At 44.5% G+C, this 20,419-nt stretch overlaps 2 protein-coding genes across 3 annotated transcripts in view; one reads left to right on the forward strand and one right to left on the reverse strand.

Annotated features, from left to right (window-relative positions):
* Positions 1-3,557, forward strand: part of CCDC22 (coiled-coil domain containing 22) — a 41,319-nt gene extending 37,762 nt beyond the window's left edge. For both annotated transcript variants that reach the window (XM_033921469.1, XM_033921479.1), the window contains exons 15-17: positions 2,573-2,632; positions 2,713-2,787; positions 3,045-3,557. In XM_033921469.1, the coding sequence (XP_033777360.1) occupies positions 2,573-2,632; positions 2,713-2,787; positions 3,045-3,158 (249 nt within the window). In that variant the 3' untranslated portion in view covers positions 3,159-3,557. The remainder of the gene's footprint in view (positions 1-2,572; positions 2,633-2,712; positions 2,788-3,044) is intronic.
* A 260-nt stretch (positions 3,558-3,817) lies between these two features.
* Positions 3,818-20,419, reverse strand: part of FOXP3 (forkhead box P3) — a 52,674-nt gene continuing 36,072 nt past the window's right edge. Inside the window, exons 9-11 of the mRNA XM_033961566.1 lie at positions 13,505-13,606; positions 4,770-4,891; positions 3,818-3,872 (exon numbers count right to left, since the gene is read on the reverse strand). Coding sequence (XP_033817457.1) covers positions 3,818-3,872; positions 4,770-4,891; positions 13,505-13,606 — 279 coding nt within the window. The remainder of the gene's footprint in view (positions 3,873-4,769; positions 4,892-13,504; positions 13,607-20,419) is intronic.

Here is a 20,419-nt window from a genome sequence, read left to right on the forward strand (position 1 = left end):
CACCCGCTTCAGTATGCTCTTCTTCAGCGGTGGTTGCCTCAGACACACAATCTGGACTCTCCCATTCCTCTTTGGGGGTTAATTCATTGCCGCATCCACTGGTGGCTACACTCTTCCAGTCTGGTGCAGGGCGTGAGTCTGGATCAGCCTCAGTAGATAGTGCTTCTCAGTTTTCTTGGTTGGGGAACTCAATGACTCAGTCACTCAGCTCAGGGCAGCTGGTCTCCAGAGTCAGTGTCCTGGTTGATCAATGTTCTGGTTTTCAGAGCATCTGGTTGGCGTTACTAGCTTTCCAGATGTTGCTGAAAGGCAAATCGGTTCGGGTTCTCTCAGATAATGCCACGGTGGTGGTGTACGTCAATTGTGAGGGGGGAACCAAGAGTCATCTGGTGGCGCAGGAGGTATTCCTGTTCATGGAATGGACAGACTCATCTTCTGGACATCTCAGCTTCCCTCATAGTGGGAGTGGAGAACGTGCAGGCGGACTTCCTCAGTCATCATGTGCTGGATCCTGACGCTTGTTTCGGTACTGCAGTCTTCGAGTTGATTGTGGAAGCCTGGGGCCAGCCAGTCATGGACCTGGTGGCTACGAGTGTCAATGCCAAAGCGCAACGGTTCTTCAGTCTTTGCAGGGATTACCAAGCCGAGGCGCTGGATGTTCTGATGTAGCCTTGGCCAACAGATGGCCCCCTGTATAAGAACATAAGAACGGATAGCATAGCTGGTTTTAAGAAAGATTTGGAAAATTTCCTGGAGAAAAAGCCCATAGTCTGTTATTGAGAAAGACATGGGGGAAGCCACTGCTTGCCCTGGATCAGTAGCATAAAATGTTGCTACTCCTTGGGTTTTGGCCAGGTACTAGGAACCTGGATTGGCCACCGTGAGAATGGGCTACTGGGCTTGATGGACCATTGGTCTGACTCAGTAAGGCTATTCTTATGTTCTTATGCCCCTCTCACCCGACCTTCTGACTCAGGGTCCCATTCCAATGTTCAGTCTAAGTCCCTTTTGTCTTACAGCTTGGCTCTTGAAAGGGAACGCCTAAGTTTAAAAAAAAAGTTATTCAGGTAAGGTGATGTCCAGCATCTTCAGTTCTCAGAAACTTTCCACCTCTCGGGCCTATGTGCGAGTTTGGCGTCTTTTTGAGGAGTGGTGTTCTGCGCATGGTGTGGTTCCTTTTTGTGCTTTGCTTCACATCTTGGAGTTCTTGCAGGATGGCCTGGACAGGGGCCTAGCCTGGTCTTCCCTCCAAGTTCAGCTTGCAGCTTTGTCTTCTTTTCACGGCTTGCTGCATGGTTGGCATCTCCGGATGTGATACGTTTCTTGAGAGCAGCTAAATTGCTCCGGCCTTCAGTGTGTCCTTCGGTTCCAGCCTGGGATCTCATTCTGGTGCTCTCTGTGGTCGATCGTCCTCCTTTCGCGCTTGTCTCGGCTTCTTGGGCTGAGTCTTCTCTTGTGCCTCCAATGGATATCTGTAAAGCTGCGGCTTGGTCTTCTCTCCATTGCTTTGTGCGACACTACTGTGTGGATGCTCAGGCGCGTTGGGACGTGGTGTTCGGTGAGCATATTCTTGTGGCAGCCCTTCGGAGGTCCCACCCATAATGGGTACTGCTTGGTACATCCTATCAGTTCTGTGCTGGTCTGGAGGTATGATAAAGAAGGAGAAATTAGAAAATTTTCAGGTAAGAATCTTTCTTTTAGTCTCTCCAGACCGGCACAGACCCCACCCTGTCATTTTTATTTTGTGTTTTGCGCAAAGAGTATGGTGTTTCTGCATTCTTTTTTTTTGTCTGGATTTTTAGGGGAGATTATAGGAACAGCGGTGTTTGGTTTGTCTGGCGTAGCTGGTGAGCTGTGGGGACAATTTTGAAGGTTCTTATTCTAATCAATATCCAACAGTATTTCTCTATGTTGGTTGCTATTCTCCTTTTAGGAGTGATGTTACTGTTTATAGTTCAGTTATTAGTTTTTCTTAGTTCTGCTTGGCTAGTTATCAGACTGATTGTACTTGGGACTGTACTGCCCACTTATACGACAGTCAAAAGTTCGTGTCTGTCTCCACCTGCTGGTAGAGGTGCTTTATAACCCATCAGTTCTGTGCCGGTCTGGAGGGACTAAAAGAAAGAAAATTAGCCGGTAAGAACTTAATTTCTCCTCCAATTGTTTGATTGTTATGAGTTTTCATAGTTTGAGCTGATTAGACTTATTTGTTGGGGCGTGACTCCGTACCCCTCCCTTTTGTCTATGTCCTCTATAGGGGTGACTGCTTTTGCATGAACTGGAAACCTGAGGGCGGTCCTGAGGTAAGAGGGGAGAGTCTGAAAAAAATTATGCAAATGAGGCTTCCTACAAGCAGTCTCGTGATATGGAATGCACAACCCACTTGTCCAAGAATAAAGTGTGGATTTACAAGAAAGAAGATTAGCAAAGGTAAGTAAGAACCTAATCTTTCATTGTGGCATGGCCGTTCTAGTGGTTTCCAGGCTGAGGGGTTCAAGGCCTGGGTGGGTGTGCTTGATGGGAGCTCCTGCAAGCTTAGTTAACTATGAGTATTTGTTTATCTGAACTGTAGGATGCCAAGCGTGATGAGGCAGTGAGAAAAGCATACAAATACCTGGCAGCACTACATGAGGTAAGTTGTGTGGATTATGATGTGCAGTCCCTGTCTGTGCACATTTGTGCAGTAGATCCACTGTGATTTTCCTCTTTCAGAATTGCAGCCAGTTGATAGAGACTATTGAAGACACTGGGACCATCATGAGAGGAATCCGTGACCTGGAGGAACAGGTAACTAGAAAACCCCCAGAACCTTTCTACCTCTTTTCTGTTTGAGACTGACTGCCTCTCTCCATCTATCTCCCACTCTTCTTGCCATCTGCTGTTGCCTGTCTTGATCCTTTACCTTCCATCTGAGATCAACCCCCCCTACCCCCCGGTTTCTTTTACCTCCCTGTAGAGGCCTGTCCTACCCTGAATGGTGGCGCTGACACCACTTTAGACATTCCAAGTCCTACTAACCACCCTCTATCCATCTTCCTCTACAGATTGAGACTGAAGCTGGGAAGAGGACCCTCAGTAACTTGGAGAAGATTCTAGAAGATTATAAATGCATTAAACAAGAGAACATGACCCTACTATCACACATAAAGGAAGCCTGAGCCAGCCAGTCTTTGAGTTCTGATAACAGGAGCACACCTAAAACTTTGTTCTCTGCATCACCGACACTAGTGCCTCCAATTCGAATGTGCTTGTAGGAGCAATCTTTTTAGCACTGTTCTCTCATATGTGCTGGTACAGTCCTGCTTTTTTCATAGGCACACCTCTGCACTCTCCCCTCCTTTTGCATATGTATGTATACTTTTCACTCATTCATGTGCTCATACTCTCTCTTTCGTTGTCTCCTTGGAAAGCAAGCCTTTTGGTCAGAAGGAGCACAGGAAGCTTGGCTTATTTGGATTTATTAATTTTCATGATTGATTTGCATGGTTGCTACCAATAGCTATTCCTTGTGGGATATGCCCAGAATAAAACACATCTCTGCCTGAAGTATGATGCCATGAGCTCTCAAACCTTTGCCTGTTTTACATTGATTGTCTAGGAGGCAACTTGTGTTTCTGCCATTTTTTGTACCCTGCAGTATATTGGGGTTCATAGCACAAATGGAGGTGGGTGCACATGATGGCTATACAGCTTTTGCATGCTATTGTGCCTAGAGCATCCTCAGCTAGCTTAAGTGGAATAGGCACAGGCTGAGAGCAGAGAGGCTATGGCATGCAAGAATTGCATCTCTTCATTGTGAGGAGAGGCTGGTAGGGGGCTAGATGTCAGTAAGATGCAGCTGGGAAGACAGAAACCGCTTCATTTCCTGGTCCCTAGACAGACAAAAGAGGAACACATCTTTTTAGTTTCTAAGATACATGAAATGCACATACATTCTTATGCATATGTACACTATGAGTGTGTGCATAGAAATACGTTCTGAGCCATAAGAATGTGAAGGGGTGTGGATTCTAGCTCCAGAATACAGGCCCATCTAATATAATAAAGCCCTAAGTGCGCATGCGCACTCCCACCTGCATGCTCCTGTTTTCCGTGCGCTTAGGGCACCGCAGGAAAGAGTGCGCATGCGCGAGAATCCCCCGAGGCAGATGTTGGTGGTGGCAGCAAATGGCTGAAGCCTGGCTGGAGGAGGACGAGGAGGAGCTGCGAGAGCTCCGCAGAGGCAGGAGGTAAGGAGAGAGAGAGAGACAGATGGATGAGAAGGACAGAGGGGCTACTAGGGGGACCAGGAGAGATGGTAGGGGATAGAGAGAGATAGACTTCAGGGAGTGTGGAGGGGGCAGGAGAGAGAGATGGTACTGGGGAAGGACAGAGGGGGACAGGAAAGGAAAGATGGCAAAAGAGGTGAAACAGGGTCATAGAGAGATAGTAGAGGGTGTGAAAGGGGAATAGGGAGAGATGGAAATGGTAGGACCACTGCTGCTTTGGGGCACTGAGGGAGGAAAGATTGGTATGTCAGGACTGCTGCTGCCGCCTCGGGTAAGTAAAGACCCTGTCAGAAAGGCCAAAGGAAATGGTGAAAGGTGAGGTGGTGGGACTGGGATCAGTGAGAGGCAGGGTCTGGGCATGATAGAGGCGGGGCATGGGTGGAGTCAGGGTCAGTGTATAGGTGGGACTGTTCTAGCACCCGTTACTGTAACGAATATAACGAGCTAAAACACTAGTATAGTATATAAATATATGTGCACAATTTGTCTGCTGCATTTTACCTGCTCAGTTTTGCCCCTTTCTTTCTCTGGTATTCCACCTCATCCACAGTCCACACAGCCCCCTTCACGTTCTCCACTCGCACAAAGCATTTATGAAGACTCAGGTTATGACGCACAGCATTCTGTAATAGAAGAGATCAAGAGGAGACTGAGAAAGCAGGGAGGACCATAACTGCCCCATATCATTCTTCCACCACCAAGCTGGGGTAAACCCCAGGTGCTGTGACCACCCCCCATAAGATACCTCAGGAAATGTACCCAGACTTATACCCCAGCACCAAGGTGTAGAGGGCACAGATAGCTGTACCTGCTCCTGAAAACTGAGGTAGGTGGGGGTAACCCAAGGAATTATGTCAACTCCTTGGTAACGCCAGGATGGAGATGATGCCAGGGCTGTACTCGCTTCCAATGAGGAGCAAGGGCAACTAAAGGATCTCTGTTTATTGGTGACACCATGAAAGTGCAATTGCTTCTGTGGCTGGCGATGTGGAAAATTTTTCCCTCCAGATTTCACCTGTTATTGCACACTGTTTATGTTACACTGAATGGTTTGTGATCTTTACAAAATGTAATACTGAATTAAACAAAGGGAATCTGAGAGCATACACAACACAGTTTCTAAATTATTCCTCTATTTTATTTAAGGGACAAAGTTATCCAACACCCATCTTGCTCACTTAAACATTTAGTCTGGTGAAATCAGGAAGGGGAAAACCCTTTTTCAGATCCCTGTGCCATTTAGTTGTAATGGAGTTCTGTTAGTATATTTAAGGTCATCTTCTTTTCATTCAAATATGTTTTAAGCAGTATATCACAATACTCAATATAGTCACGCTGCAGATAATTTATGGTGATGCTTGTGGGATATCAGGCCATCCCCCGAGTAGCATAAATCACTGGGGTTTAGTTCCTCATTCCTCCCAGTATAGCAAGAGCAGCTAACCTATATAAATTAATTTTGTCGTTTTAATTTATTTGTTTCATAATTTAAATAATTTAAAAGCATTAAATATAAATAACTTAGCTTTTCAGCCTTTCAATCAGCTTCCCCATACCTTGATAAAGAAAAAGCTAAATGCATTGGTTAAGGGGACATACCGATTGAAAGGCTGAAAAGCTAAGTTATTTATATTTAATGCTTTAAATTATTTAAATTATGAAACAAATAAATTAAAACGACAAAATAAATTTATATAGGTTAACTGCTCTAGCTATACTGGGAGGAATGAGGAACTAAACCCCACTGAGTTATGCTACTCGGGGGATGGTCTGATATCCCACAAGCATCAGCATAAATTATCTGCAGCGTGACTATATTGAGTATTAGTATATGCAAGGGTCATGGAATTGGATGTGATCAGAGAGGAGAAGGCTCAGTCTTGCTTACAAAATCTATTTTAGAAAAACAAAACAAATCCATCTAAAAGTAGCAGCCTAATGATTAGAGCAGTGGTTCCCAACCCTGTCCTGGAGGAACACCAGGCCAATTGGGTTTTCAGGCTAGCCCTAATGAATATGCATGAAGCAAATTTGCATGCCTATCACTTCCATCATATGCAAATCTCTCTCATGCATATTCATTAGGGCTAGCCTGAAAACCCGATTGGCCTGGTGTTCCTCCAGGACAGGGTTGGGAATCACTGGATTAGAGCAATGGGTTAGAGAAGCAAGTCAGCATTCAAACCCACTGCAGCTTTATTGTGATCTTGGGTAATTTGCTTAACCCTTCATTGCCTCAGGTACAAACTTTGGTTGTGAACCTTCCATAGACAGGAAAATACCTATTGTACTTGATTCTTGAGGGACTAGTACTGAAAAGCCATGAGCTAAATCCTAAATATCTTCCCTCTATTCCCTTTTAACTGTCCAAGTCAGGTATTGGAATTACTGTATATGTTTTCATTTCTAAGGTGACTGAAGTCTTGGATTGCTCTCCATTCTTCAACCTCAAATGGAAACGGCTACCTGAGCAACACAACCTCCCTTATTTCTCAGAATCGGCCTTCCCCTTTTAACCAACTGGGTTCCCTGAGCAGTACAGCTACAGGTTTAGAGGAGAGATATGAGACAACACAACAGGTCAAGGAGAAGAGCAGAAGCATCCAGGGGTGGATTATGTGTTAGAGGGAGAGGCATGAGGGGTCTGTTGGTCTAGAGGGGTCTATACCTGGCCAACTTTTTCAACAACAAAATCAACATTTTGAGATCTAAACTAACGGGCCCCGCAACCAAACATTTGAACCACCCAGTTGCCCAACACAAAGATGAACCTAGGGTAGATATGATCTGGAATAACTTTACTACTCCATCCTGGCAACAATTTTCCAAATATTACATGAAATATGCCGATTCCTATTGCAGATTAGACTGCTGCCCCCCCAAATATAATGAAAGTTGCTCCAGTCTCATTTAAAGCCAAGTTATACAACTGACTCTCCTCTCTCTTACTAACTGGTACCTTCCCTGAAGAATTAGGCCAGATTCTTGCAAACCTGTCAATCAGAACTGGTCAGATACCAGACGACTGGAGGAAAGCGAACGTCACGCCAATTTTCAAAAAAGGATCGAGAGGAGAACCGGGCAACTATAGACCTGTGAGTCTTACGTCTGTCCCCGGCAAGATGATTGAATCACTGATCAAGGATAGCATAGTTCAGCACTTGGACACACACGACTTGATGAAACCCAGTCAACATGGATTCAGGAAAGGGAAATCGTGTCTGACGAATTTACTCCAATTCTTTGAGACCGTGAACGAGCAAATTGATAGTGGAAAGCCGGTGGACATAATATACTTGGACTTCCAGAAAGCATTTGACAAAGTTCCACACGAAAGACTTCTCAGGAAGCTACAAAGCCATGGCATAGAGGGAGATATACAAAGATGGATAGGCAAATGGCTGGAAAACCGAAAGCAGAGAGTGGGCATAAATGGGAAGTTCTCCGACTGGGAGAGAGTGACTAGTGGTGTGCCCCAGGGCTCGGTACTTGGGCCGATCCTTTTTAATATTTATATCAATGACCTGGAAAACGGAACATCCAGTGAGATCATCAAGTTTGCAGACGACACAAAACTCTGCCGGGCAATCAGATCGCAGGAGGACAGTGAGGAACTCCAGAGCGATTTGTGTCGGTTACAAAAATGGGCGGAGAAATGGCAGATGAAGTTCAACGTGGAGAAATGCAAGGTAATGCATTTAGGCAGTAAAAATAAGGAATACGAGTACAGAATGTCAGGTGCAACTCTGGGGAAAAGTGAACAAGAAAGAGATCTGGGTGTACTGATAGATAGGACCCTGAAGCCGTCGGCACAATGCGTGGCAGCGGCAAATAAGGCAAATAGAATGTTGGGCATGATAAAGAAAGGAATCTCGAGTAGATCGGAGAAAGTTATAATGCCGCTTTATAGGGCAATGGTCAGACCCCACTTGGAATACTGCGTCCAACATTGGTCTCCCTACCTAAAGAAGGATATAAAACTGCTGGAGAGGGTGCAGAGACGAGCAACTAAACTAGTGAAGGGTATGGAGAAACTGGAATATGAGGATCGACTTAAAACACTGGGATTGTTCTCCCTTGAGAAAAGGAGACTGCGTGGGGATATGATCGAGACCTTCAAAATACTGAAAGGAATTGACAAAATAGAGCAGAGAAGATTATTTACAATGTCCAATTTGACACGGACAAGAGGACATGAAATGAAGCTAAGGGGGGGCAAGTTCAGGACTAATGTCAGGAAGTTCTGCTTCACACAGAGAGTGGTTGACATCTGGAATACTCTCCCAGGGGAGATTATTGCGGAATCGACAGTCCTAGGTTTCAAAAGCAAACTAGATGCATATCTCCTTGAGATAGGCATATAAAGATATGGTTGGCTATAAAATAAGCCAGGTGAATACCTAGCAGGGCCTCCGCGTGTGCGGATCGCCGGACTTGATGGACCGAAGGTCTGATCCGGAGATGGCGCTTCTTATGTTCTTATGTTCTTATTCTGATCACTCCGATCGTCAAAAGTCCTAAAGAATCTACCAAACTGACCTCTAATTACAGACCAATCGCGAGCACTCCCTTATTCATTAAACTGATGGAAGGCTTGGTCAACCAGGAACTAATAATGTATTTGGACAAATTTAGCGTACTGCAAGACAATCAGGTTTTTGTTCTGGGTTCAGCACTGAAACTGTCATTGCATCATTGCTGGATTTCCTTCATACCTTATTCAGTCAGGGTACCAGTGCATTAATTCTGCAACTAGACCTGAGTAGTGCATTCAATCTGGTTGACCATGTCATTCTGATTGACTGTCTGGAATCAATCGGTCTTTCAGGTAACGTGTTAAAATGGTTTCAGGTTTTTTTGAGCAAACGGTCATATCAAGTCTATAGTGACAATAAAAAATCCTGTAGTTGGGTAAATTCTTGCGGAGTCCCGCAGGGCTCTCCTTTATCCCCTACATTGTTCAACATATACCTTGCCTCACTGGGGAACTTACTACAAAGCTTAAAAATTACGTTTTATATCTATGCTGATGATATCACCATAGTTATTCCACTTACTACTCTGACCTCCGAGACAAAGATTCATATATCATTCATTCTAAAACAAATTGAACTATGGATGACCAACTTCAAATTGAAGCTCAACACAGACAAAACTAAATTTTTCCTGGCAAGCCCTAATGAAAAAATCAAAGACTCATTGATCTCCTTGAACGGTCAGGTCTTCCCTATTGACCATTCCATTAAAATTCTGGGAGTGACTCTGGACCGCCACCTTACTCTAAATGCTTACACAAATTTACTGGTTAAAAAATTCTTCTCGTTACTTTGGAAACTCAGAACCATCAGAAAATACTTCCATCTTAAGCATGCTCGATTATTGCAACATCATTTACTTGGGATCCTTCAAAAAACCATTCTAAGACTCAGAATCATTCAAAATTCAGCAGTTTGACTGATTTTTGGGCTGAAAAAATGGGATCACATAAGCCCCTATTATCAAAAACTTTATTGGCTGCCCCTGGCGGCGCGAATTCTGTTTAAGTTCTCTTGTCTCTGTTATAAATCAATATTTGGTCTGGCCCCCACTTACCTAGTTTCTCAATTTAATCTGGCAAGTTCTATTAGGCCCACATGAAGAACACATCTGTTCACCTACCCAACAATAAAGGCCTGCCACTACAAAAGATTCCTGGCCAGAACCCTTGCCTTCCAGGCAGGCAAATGGAATGATTGGCTGAGTAACGTTATCACGCACTCCTCAACCTACCTCAATTTTAGAAAATTGACTAAAATGAGTTTATTCAATCGATTTGTAAACTAAGAATTTTATAGCACTGCAAATTCAACCATTAACCTTATGAACTACATAGCTTTCTACTTCTTCCATTATATAAGATTGTATAGATATCTTTGAATTGTTGACCTCTGTGCTGATTGTCCAGCGCTTCTTCTTGTAAATCGCCTCGAACTTTTCATGGCTTTTGCGGTATATAAAAAATAAAATTATTATTATTATTAGAGGGGAGGAACGAGGCATCCATTTGCTGGGTGATTGATTATGTTTTTTTTAAAAAATGGTTTGGTTAATTAAGATTTTAAAAATCTAAGCCCAGTTCATGCCATAAAAACAAAAATAAGGCCCCTAAACTCTCTTGATCCCCCTTAGCCTTTTATGTCTATTGGTGAGTTCTTCATGGGTTGGTATTGGTGTCTTCTAAAATTAGGTACCAATGGGACAGAAGCAATAAGGAAGAAATGGGGAGAAGGCCTGAACTGCTTTTAAAGTTTGGTATAGGGTTAGTGCAGACTAAAACATTTTAGTGCATGCTATGAAACTGCACAAACAAGTTGGGGTTTTTTTTTTAATGTACAAATGAAACAACAAAAAAGCCTGCAAGCCAGCTATAAACAAAAATTGGTAGAGCTAGGCTCAGGAGGGGCATACACAAAATTCTTAAAAATACTGTCTGTTTCCCTTGTGCAGGCTCCTAAATCAGACCAGTTTTGAAAAACAAACTTGGATTCCCTCACCCTGGATTGACCTCCTTTCTAAAATAATAAAAAGTAGGCAGGACCCACATACAGAGAAAAACATACCACAAAGTCTGTGTGTGCACACAGTATGATCTTGTTCTCACCTCTGTGCAGTTGAGGTGTAAATCACTGATCTGTGCTTCAGCTCTTACCAATTAACAGTATTATGATTCTTTGCTTGAGAAAAAAATGCTGAAAAAGTTGGTATTTGAAATAGTCCTTTATGTACTACTTTTTGTAATCTCTTTGGGTTTCCCTGCTAAACAAGCCAGCCTGTCCATTCAGCACCATCTTCTATGGCACCTCTTATGTTCTGACTCACAAGGGAAAGACCCTTCCCACACATCTTCCTGCACCTTAGGCTGTGGGATTGTTTTATCACATAATGTGCTGTCTGAACCCCTTAACCTTTTTCCTGTGCTAACCCAGACTTTCACTTCCCTTCTGGTTTACCTGCATTTCTTTCACTAGCTGTGTCTCACTGACCTTTCTCGCTCCATGCTCAGTTTAGAAAATGCAAACTAGACCAACGGTGGGCTGTCCTTATGTCTTAGCATCACTTGTTAGTACATCACTGCACCATATGGTCTGCCTTCATTTTTCTGTTTCTATCTAGTCTAATCATGCCATCTACTATCCTTCTCCCTTAGAGAGCCAATGTACTTGTCCCAAGCTTTCTTGAACTCATATACACTTTGGGCCTGATTCTCTAAAAGTGCGTCCCGATTTTAGGCAGCTGTAGGCGTCCTACAGCTGTCTAATCAGCCAATCGGGATGCACGTTTTTAAAAAAAAATGCTCCCCAGGCAGGCCGCCTATATTGAAGGCGAGGCCCGCAAGACACCTAGGCCCTGATTCTGAATAGGACGCCCAGGAGAGGCGTCCTATTCAGAATCGGCCTAAACTAAACCCCGATTCTGTAACCGGCGTCCATGTTACAGACGCGGGTTAGAGAAACGGGTTAGATTAGAAACAGCCCGCTACACTTATCGCGGCAAGGGATCTCTCTGCCGCTATAAGTATAGCGGGCCGCGGCCCCCTGACCAGGAGGGTGCCCAAACCCTCTGGCCGGAGACGCACCCCCCCCCGACAATATCGATAGCTGGCAGGAGGGTGCCCAATCCCTCCTACCCAAAGACGCACCCCCCCCCGGCGCTAACCCCCCCCAAACCTCCACTCCACCAAACCTGTTCTTAGAAGGGTCTTGCACGTCTTGAGACGGCAGGCACGCCTCGTCGAAATGAAGCGGGCCCGCCCCTTCCTGGCCCATCCCGCCGAAGCCTAAGGCCTGATTGGCCCAGGCTCTAGAAGCCTGGACCAATCAGGCCTTAGGCATAGCGGGTCCGCCCATCCCCACTAAGTCTAAGGTCTGATTGGCTAATCAGGCCTTAGATTAAGTGGGGATGGGCGGACCCGCTATGCCTAAGGCCTGATTGGTCCAGGCTTCTAGAGCCTGGGCCAATCAGGCCTTAGGCTTCGGTGGGATGGGCCAGGAAGGGGCGGGCCCGCTTCATTTCGACGAGGCGTGCCTGCCGGCTCAAGACGTGCAAGACCCTTCTAAGAACAGGTTTGGTGGAGTGGAGGTTTGGGGTGGGTTAGCGCCGGGGGGGGGTGCATCTTCGGGCAGGAGGGATTGGGCACCCTCCTGCCAGCTATCGATATTGTCGGGGGGGATCGGTAATGTCGGGGGGGGGGGGGCGGTCGGTAGTGTCGGGGGGGTGCGTCTTCGGGCATCGGGTTTGGGCACCCTCCTGGTCAGGGGGCCGCGGCCTGCTATACTTATAGCGGCAGAGAGATCCCTTGCCGCGATAAGTATAGCGGCCGCGTCTACTTACAATGTAGGCCAGCATTTTGCTGGCCTACATTTTAAGCTTCTCCTCAACTAGGGAGACGCGTAGGGCCGCCTAGGTTCAGCCTAAGGCCCGCCTAAGGCCCTTAGACGAGCTTAGGCATCTTGTGGGTCTCCCTAGGCTCCCGGAGGTGCCTTCAGGCTTGCCTGGGGAGCATTTTTTTTAAAAAACGTGCATCCCGATTGGCTGATTAGACAGCTGTAGGACGCCTAAAATCGGGATGCACTTTAGAGAATCAGGGCCTTTTTGTCTCCACAAGGAGGCTGGACCAAGCATTCGCCACCCTTTCCATGAAAAAGTATTTTCTGAGGTTACTTTTGAATCTATCCCCTTTCACCTTCATCCTATGTCCCCTCATTCCAGAATTTCCTTTCAATTGAAAGATACTCACCTTGTGTATTTATTTCACATAGGTATTTAAACATCTTTATCATATCCCACCCTTCTGCCTTTCCTCCAAAGTATTCATATTGAGATCTTTAAGTTTGTCCCCATATGACTTATGATGAAGACCACTGACCATTTTAGTAGCCTTCCTCTGATCCACAAAATAATTATTTTATTTCTGCCAGTCCATAGGTGTCAAAAGGTTGAAGAACACTGATTTAGAGAACTAGGTCCTATAACTGTAATAGTTTTTTAAAATAATAAAGTTAGTGGATTTGGTAATGGTGCTATTCTGTCATCTTAGCACAATTCTGATTTTTAAAAAAGTATGCAGTTTATTGATTGTGGCGTCGGTGAAAGATTTTTAAATATGCCCTACCATTGATTTTCAAAAGCGGCCCTGTTCATAAAACAAGGAAGTTAGGTGTCATGAATATTCCCACATCTTCTTTTTTGCATCTTACCTTCCATGTCGCTGTGTTGTGTCTGAAGTAGGCAAACCTTCTGGTGAACCAGTGGTAAATCTCGCTCAATGTCAGCTGCTTCTCTGGAGATTCCAGGATTGCCTGTGAAGGAAACAAGGATTTGAGCACAGTGTGGGAGCTGGAGCCCACTCATGAGAAGAGATGCAGGTGAGCTGCAGAAAGTGGAAAAAGGAGTTATTGTTTCCAACAGTTTTTCCATTTGAGTTCAGCCATCCAAGCACTACCACAGTCCGGTGATGGTTTGAGTGGTGATACAGAGGTAGACACATACCTCTGCAGAACTCTAGCCAGTGAAGTTTCAAATGTACTTCTAAAATGGCATCCAGCGTGCATCACTAAATGATAATTACAATTCCTCCAATCCAGTGTCCTCAGGACACACCCCACCCAATCAGGTTTTTAGGATACCTACAATGAATATGCATGTAATAGATTTATATACCATGCAAATCTATCTTGTAAGAACATAAGAACATTGTGGATATCCTGAAAACCTGACTGGCCAGGTATGTCTTGAGAACTAGATTGAGAAGCACTGATCCAATCCTTCAAAGTCACTGAGTTCAGCTGTTGGCGTGACAGTGGGATGGCCCAAATGAAAACCCACAAAACAGTAAAAAAAAAAAAAAAAAAGTACTAGTACCAGTAAGTGTACAGAGAAGATCCCTGGGGTCTGTAATGCTTTCTCTTCCTGGTTAGTGGTCTGGGCAGAACTAATTCTACTCTTTTCCTCCCAAGACCACAGAGAACTTGATTCAGATCTGTGTTCTTTCCCAAATCTTGGAATACCCTAGACTGGGCAACCATGGTCCTCGAGGGTTACCATTACATTACATTACATTAGAGATTTCTATTCCGCCATTACCTTGCGGTTCAAGGCGGATTACAAAAGAGATTAAAAAATGGAGGGTTACAATGGAAGAACATTTGTCCTTTTTAGAGAGGTAAAGAGTAGGTTATGTAGTTTTTGTGTGGCTGGAAGAGGGAGGGGGGGAAGGACGGTAAGTTTGAAGTTAGGGCTGTTTCAGGAATTTCTTGAAGAATGTAGTTTTTATTTATTTTCTGAACGTCTTGTAGTCTGGTGTCATTATCAGTAGATTGGAGATTTGGTTATTTAGTTTAGCTGCTTGAGTGGCCAGGAGGCCATCGTATTGTTTTTTCCGTTTTACTTCTTTGATTGAGGGGTGTGTGAATGGGGTGTGTGTTTTTTCTATGTCTGATTGAGGTGGTTTGGATGAGGCGGTTGTTCAGGTAGGTTGGGCTTTCTCCGTTTAAGGCTTTAAATAACATACAGTAGAATTTAAATAGTATTCTTTCTTAGATTGGTAGCCAATGTGAGTTGATGTATGCTTCTGTAATATAGTCGTGTTTTCTCAATGAGTAGATGAGTCTCAGAGCTGTATTTTGGATTGTTTGTAGTTGTTTAGTCATTGTAGCAGGGCAGGGGAGATAGAGGATGTTGCAGTAATCTAGTAGACTTAGGATTAGGGATTGTACTATAAGCTGGAATTGTGTTTTTTTGAATAATTTCCTGACTTGTCTTAGGTTTCTCATCATTGTTTTATTTATTTGCGGTAGCATGGTGCAGCATCGGTCTATAGTCATTCCTAGTAGTTTTATGGTAGTTTGAATGGGATAGTTGATTGTGTTAATTTCTATATTGGTTATGGTTGGGACTTTGTCATTTTCGAGGAGGATGAATTTAGTTTTGTCTGTGTTGAGTTTCAGTTTGTGATCTTTCATCCAGGTTGCTACTGTTTCTAGTGTTCGGTGTAGTGTGTTTGTCAAGACGGTCTTTGGTTGATCAAAAGGTATGAAAATGGTAATGTCATCTGCATAACTGTAGGTGGTGATGCCTAGATTATCTAAGTATGTTCCGAGAGATGCAGTGTATAGGTTGAAGAGAGTAGGGGATAGTGGGGATCCTTTGTGGTACGCTGCAATGATTGGACCAAGGTTCAGATTTTTCTTTATCTGATTTTATTCTGTATGTTCTGGATTTTAAGAAGCCTTCAAACCAAGAGTATACTTTATCTGAGATGCCTATTGCATCCAAAATTTGCAGTAGGATGTTATGGTCTACCAGGTCAAATGCTGCGGTAAGGTCTAGTTGTATGAGAAGCATTTTTTTCCTGTGCTGAGGTGTTGTCTGGCTGTGTCAATAAGGGAGCCTAGTAATGTCTCTGTGCTGAAGTTGGATCTGAAGCCAGATTGCGTGGGGTGAAGTATATTATGGTCATCTAGATCAGTGGTTCCCAACCCTGTCCTGGAGGAACACCAGGCCAATTGGGTTTTCAGGCTAGCCCTAATGAATATGCATGAAGCAAATTTGCATGCCTATCACTTCCATCATATGCAAATCTCTCTCATGCATATTCATTAGGGCTAGCCTGAAAACCCGATTGGCCTGGTGTTCCTCCAGGACAGGGTTGGGAATCACTGATCTAGATAGTTGTTGAGGTGTTTGGCTACTAGTCCTTCTGTCAGTTTGACATATAGAGGTATTGAGGCAATGGGTCTGTAGTTGGATGGTTGGTCTGTTGGTCCTTTTGGATCTTTTTGGATTGGGGTGATGATTATTTCGCTGAGGTCAGTTGGGAAAAGGCCATCAGTGAGCATGGTTTGTATCCATTGCAGAAGTAGAGTACGGAATTTTGTGCTGAAGGTTGTAAGGAGATATGAGGGCAGTGGTTAAGGTCACAGGATGCGTGGCTGTACTTTTTGTAGAGTTTATTGAATTCAGACCATTGTATGTTGGGGAATTGAGACCATGTTCTGTCAGCTGCAGTTGATTCTTTATCTGTGGGAAGAATTGTGAATTCTTTTAGGTGGGATGGGGTACAATTGAGGGTGGCTCTGGCATTTGTAATTTTGTTCTTGAAGTGTTCTGCTAAGAGGGTGGCTGAGGGGGTGGGGTATTGTTAGTGGTCATGGAGGATTTGGTGTCTGTTAGGCCTTTTAATATTTGGAATAGTTTTTTGGTATCTTGGGTTTCTGTGCCTATTAGATTAGTGTAATGTGTTTTTCTCTTGTCCTTTAGTAGTATTTTGTATTGTTTTAGTTTTTTTTCCAGGCGGTTTTCATGTGATCTAGATTAGTTTTTCTCCATTTTCTTTCTAGTCATCTGTATTGTCTTTTAAGTAGGAGTAGTTCATTATCAAACCATTGATCTGATCTTTTGCTGATTCTAGTTTTGGTTTGTAGTGGGGCTAGTTCATCAAGGATGTTGGTAGTCAGATTGTTCCACTGTGAGATGAAGTCCTTGGGGTCATAGTCCTGGATTGTTTCATCTATTTTTGTCTAGAATTTGGGGGGGTCGATGTATTTGCGTGAAGTGTAAGTTATTTTTTTGGGTTTAGGTATGGTTTTGTTCTTGGTCCAGTTGATGTTGAATGTGTATGTGTAATGGTCTGACCAGAGGGATGGGGACCAAGTTCCATTAGGTGTTTGAATTTCTGGGGAGGATGGTTGATGGGTCATGAAGGCTGCGATGTCAAGTTGGTGTCCTTTTTCATGTGTAGTTTGTGGGTTTAGGATTTGGAAGGATAAGGCATTGAGAAATGATAGGCAGTTTTCTGCTGGTATGGATGCTTGGTCTTCAAGGTGTATGTTTAGGTCTCCTAGGATGAGGTTGTATTCTGCTGTTAATGAGTTTTGGTATATGAAGTTTTCAAATTCAGGTCTTACTGTGGTCCAGTTTCCTGGTGTTATGTAGCAGAGCATGCAGTTTAGTGAGTTTTTTAGAGTAGTGCTTGAGAGATGATAGGCAAGGAAGTCTATTTGTGGGGTGGATGTTTTTTCGAGTATATTTAGAGTTAGGGAGTCCTTGATTAAGATTGCTAGTCATCCTCCTCTTTTTTTCTCTCTGCAGGTCACTGTTATTTTGTATCCCTGAGGGCAAACTTCTGTTATTCTGGGATCTGCATCTGAGGTTAACCAGGTTTCTGTGAGGAAAAGGTAGTCTAGGTTTTCAGTTTTTATCCAGTTTTTTATGTGTTCTGTTTTAGGTCCTAAGGCTCTGATGTTTAAGTAGGCACATGTTAGTGTGGTGATATCTGTTTGGAAATTGTGAGTCGTTTCAGGGTAGATGAGTGTTTTAGGAGGAGGTTTAGGTTTGATCTTGGGAAGTGGTCTTCTTCTCCAGGCTAAGGTGATGGGATGTTGAGCGCTGGTTGGTGGTTTGAACTTCTAACTGTTGAGGTTCTCCTGTTGTGGTGTTGGATTTTATTTGCAGTGGAGCATGTGGGTGGGGCTGGTAAGTTGTTTGCTACTGCTTTCCAACTGGTAATGAGGAGGATTATCAGTAGGGAGGCCAGGGTGTGTGTTTGTGGGATTAGCTTCATTTTAGAGGGGGGGGGGGTAGTGGGGACGAGTAGTTGACTGTGAGAAAGTTGTTCTTCTTCTGTTGTACCTGGATGGGTAGGAGTAAAAATTACTTTAGATGCTGTAGAGAGCCTTAGTGGTGTGTGAGTATATGTTGGGAGTGAAAACTGTGGTTGGGCGTAACAGTTGGAAATGAAAGCTGTGGTTGAGAGTAGCAGTTGAGCAAAACCCGACGGTACAAAGTCAAGGGGGAGGGGTGGAGTACGCTCCCATACCCTGAGTGCCTTCTGCACTGCTCCTGCTCTGCCTCTGCTTCTGCTGCCGGTCCAAGTCGGGAGGTGGAGAGTAGTAATTAACAGATCAAGCGAAACCCGATGGTGCAAAGTCGCGGGGGAGGGGTGGAGCACGCTCCCACACCCTGAGTGCCTTCTGCACTGCTCCCGCTCTGCCTCTACTGCTGCTCCTGGTCCAAGTCGGGAGGTGGAGAATAGTAATTAACAGATCAAGCAAAACCCAACAGTGCAAGGTTGAGGGAGAGGGGTGGAGCACGCTCCCATACTCTGAGTGCCTTCTGCACTGCTCCCACTCTGCCTCTGCTGCTGCTCCCGGTCCAAGTCAGGAGGTGGAGAGTAGAAGTTAACAGATCAAGCAAAACCCGACGGTGCAAAGTCGAGGGGGAGGGGTGGAGCACGCTCCCACACCCTGAGTGCTTTCTGTACTGCTCCCGTTCTGCCTCTGCTGCTGCTCCCGGTCCAAGTCGGGAGTTGGAGAGTAGAAGTTAACAGATCAAGCAAAACCTGACGGTGCAAAGTCGAGGGGGAAGGGTGGAGCACGCTCCCACACCCTGAGTGACTTCACTGCTGCTGCATTGAGAACCTTAAGCAAATTATATGTTTTTATTAAAATGTCTTAATAGAAGTTGGCAAGAGGGATGCCCACTGCGGGACTGCGGGCTTTCTAGAGTTCCACAATGAATATGAATGAGGTCTATTTGCATAAATGGAAACTGTATATGCAAATCAATCTCATGCATATTCATTGTAGAAATCATGAAAACTAAACTGGGATGTGGACTGTGGTTCTCAACCCCCAGAATACCCTTTATCCTGCTAAACTCTATATCAGTGGTCTCAAACTTGCGGACCCCCCCCGGGTGTTATTTTGCGGCTTCGGTCTTGTATCCAATCTCGCACTCTGGGCAGGAAGAGAGGCGCCAGCATCAACTGACCTGCAACTTCCTGCTGCCGTTGCGTATGCCGGGACTCCTGCTTTCGCGTATCTGCCAGACCTGGCAGAAAGGGAGGGAAAGGAAAGGTGCTACACACTGGAGGGGAGGGTGAGATGGTGCATGGGGAGAGAGCATGTTGGGTTGGGGGGTGGGAAGGAGGGATGCCACTGAGGGAATAGGCAAGGACAGAGAGAGAAAGCGTGCAGGAGGCAGAAAATGTTGGACTCATGGAGAGGGCAAGATGGATGGGGAGGATAGAAAGATGGGAAGGAGAAATGTTACACTGGGGAAGGGAGAGAGGGCAGAGAGTGAAAAGTTGGACTTATGGAGGGAGAGAGAGATGTTGTTTGGATGAGAGAAGGAGGACCAGAGGAGAAGCATGCAAGAGGAAGAGAGAAAAAAAAATGTTGGACTGGTGGAAAGGAGGAAGAAATGTTGGACTGGGAGGGGGGCCACAAAGGAGGAAGGGAAGGGAGATGGACTGCAGGGGGCAGAAAGGAGGATGGGAAAGAGAAATGTTACACTGGGGGGGAAGGAGGGAAGGATACAGATGTCAGTCAGACCATGGAAATAGAGAGGGAAGGAGAGAGAGATAGGAAGGGAAGGGAAGACATGGAAATATAGATTTTGAGAAGAAAGCAGAAAAATGGAAAAAATTGAATGTTAAATTAATGTCAAAGATGGATGCAAAGCAGAACGTGAAGACAGAGAGAAAAACAGTCAATGGACAAGAAGGCCCTGGAAAAACAGTTAAAAGCACAGAAAAATAAAGTCACCAGACAACAAAGGTAGGGAAAATGATTTTATTTTCAACTAGCTGATGACCCGGCGTTGCACGGGTATTTAATTATAGCAATAACACTGTAAATGGATTCAAATAAAGATACTTTATAGTGGTGAATGAAATTATTGTTTTACAGCTTAATAAAAAGTACAATATGCAAATAATAATATGAAATATTTGACAAAATGAATACAATACAACTAACGCAAAACGTGATTTTAAACAAAAGTTTTTAGTTTCACCTCCAGGAGCAAGAACATATAAATTGATGGGGGAACCCACCCTTGAGCAAGCAACATAGAGTTGTGGGCCGAGAGACCCCCAGAACATATCACCCCAGGTAGTGAGGGATCTGCATACCAAGTTTCGTTCAAATCGGTCAAGCCGTTTTTGATGTACTGTGAGAATGGCAGCTGTTTACATTTTTTGCATTGACATGAATGGGTGAAATATGATTTTCTGTTTGTAGCTCCGCCCACGTGTGTAGGTGGGCCGCGAGACACCCAGAACATATCACCCCAGGTAGTGAGGGATCTGCATACCAAGTTTAGTTCAAAGC

The sequence above is a fragment of the Geotrypetes seraphini genome, chromosome 1 (assembly GCF_902459505.1).
Source record: "Geotrypetes seraphini chromosome 1, aGeoSer1.1, whole genome shotgun sequence".
Taxonomy (NCBI): domain Eukaryota; kingdom Metazoa; phylum Chordata; class Amphibia; order Gymnophiona; family Dermophiidae; genus Geotrypetes; species Geotrypetes seraphini.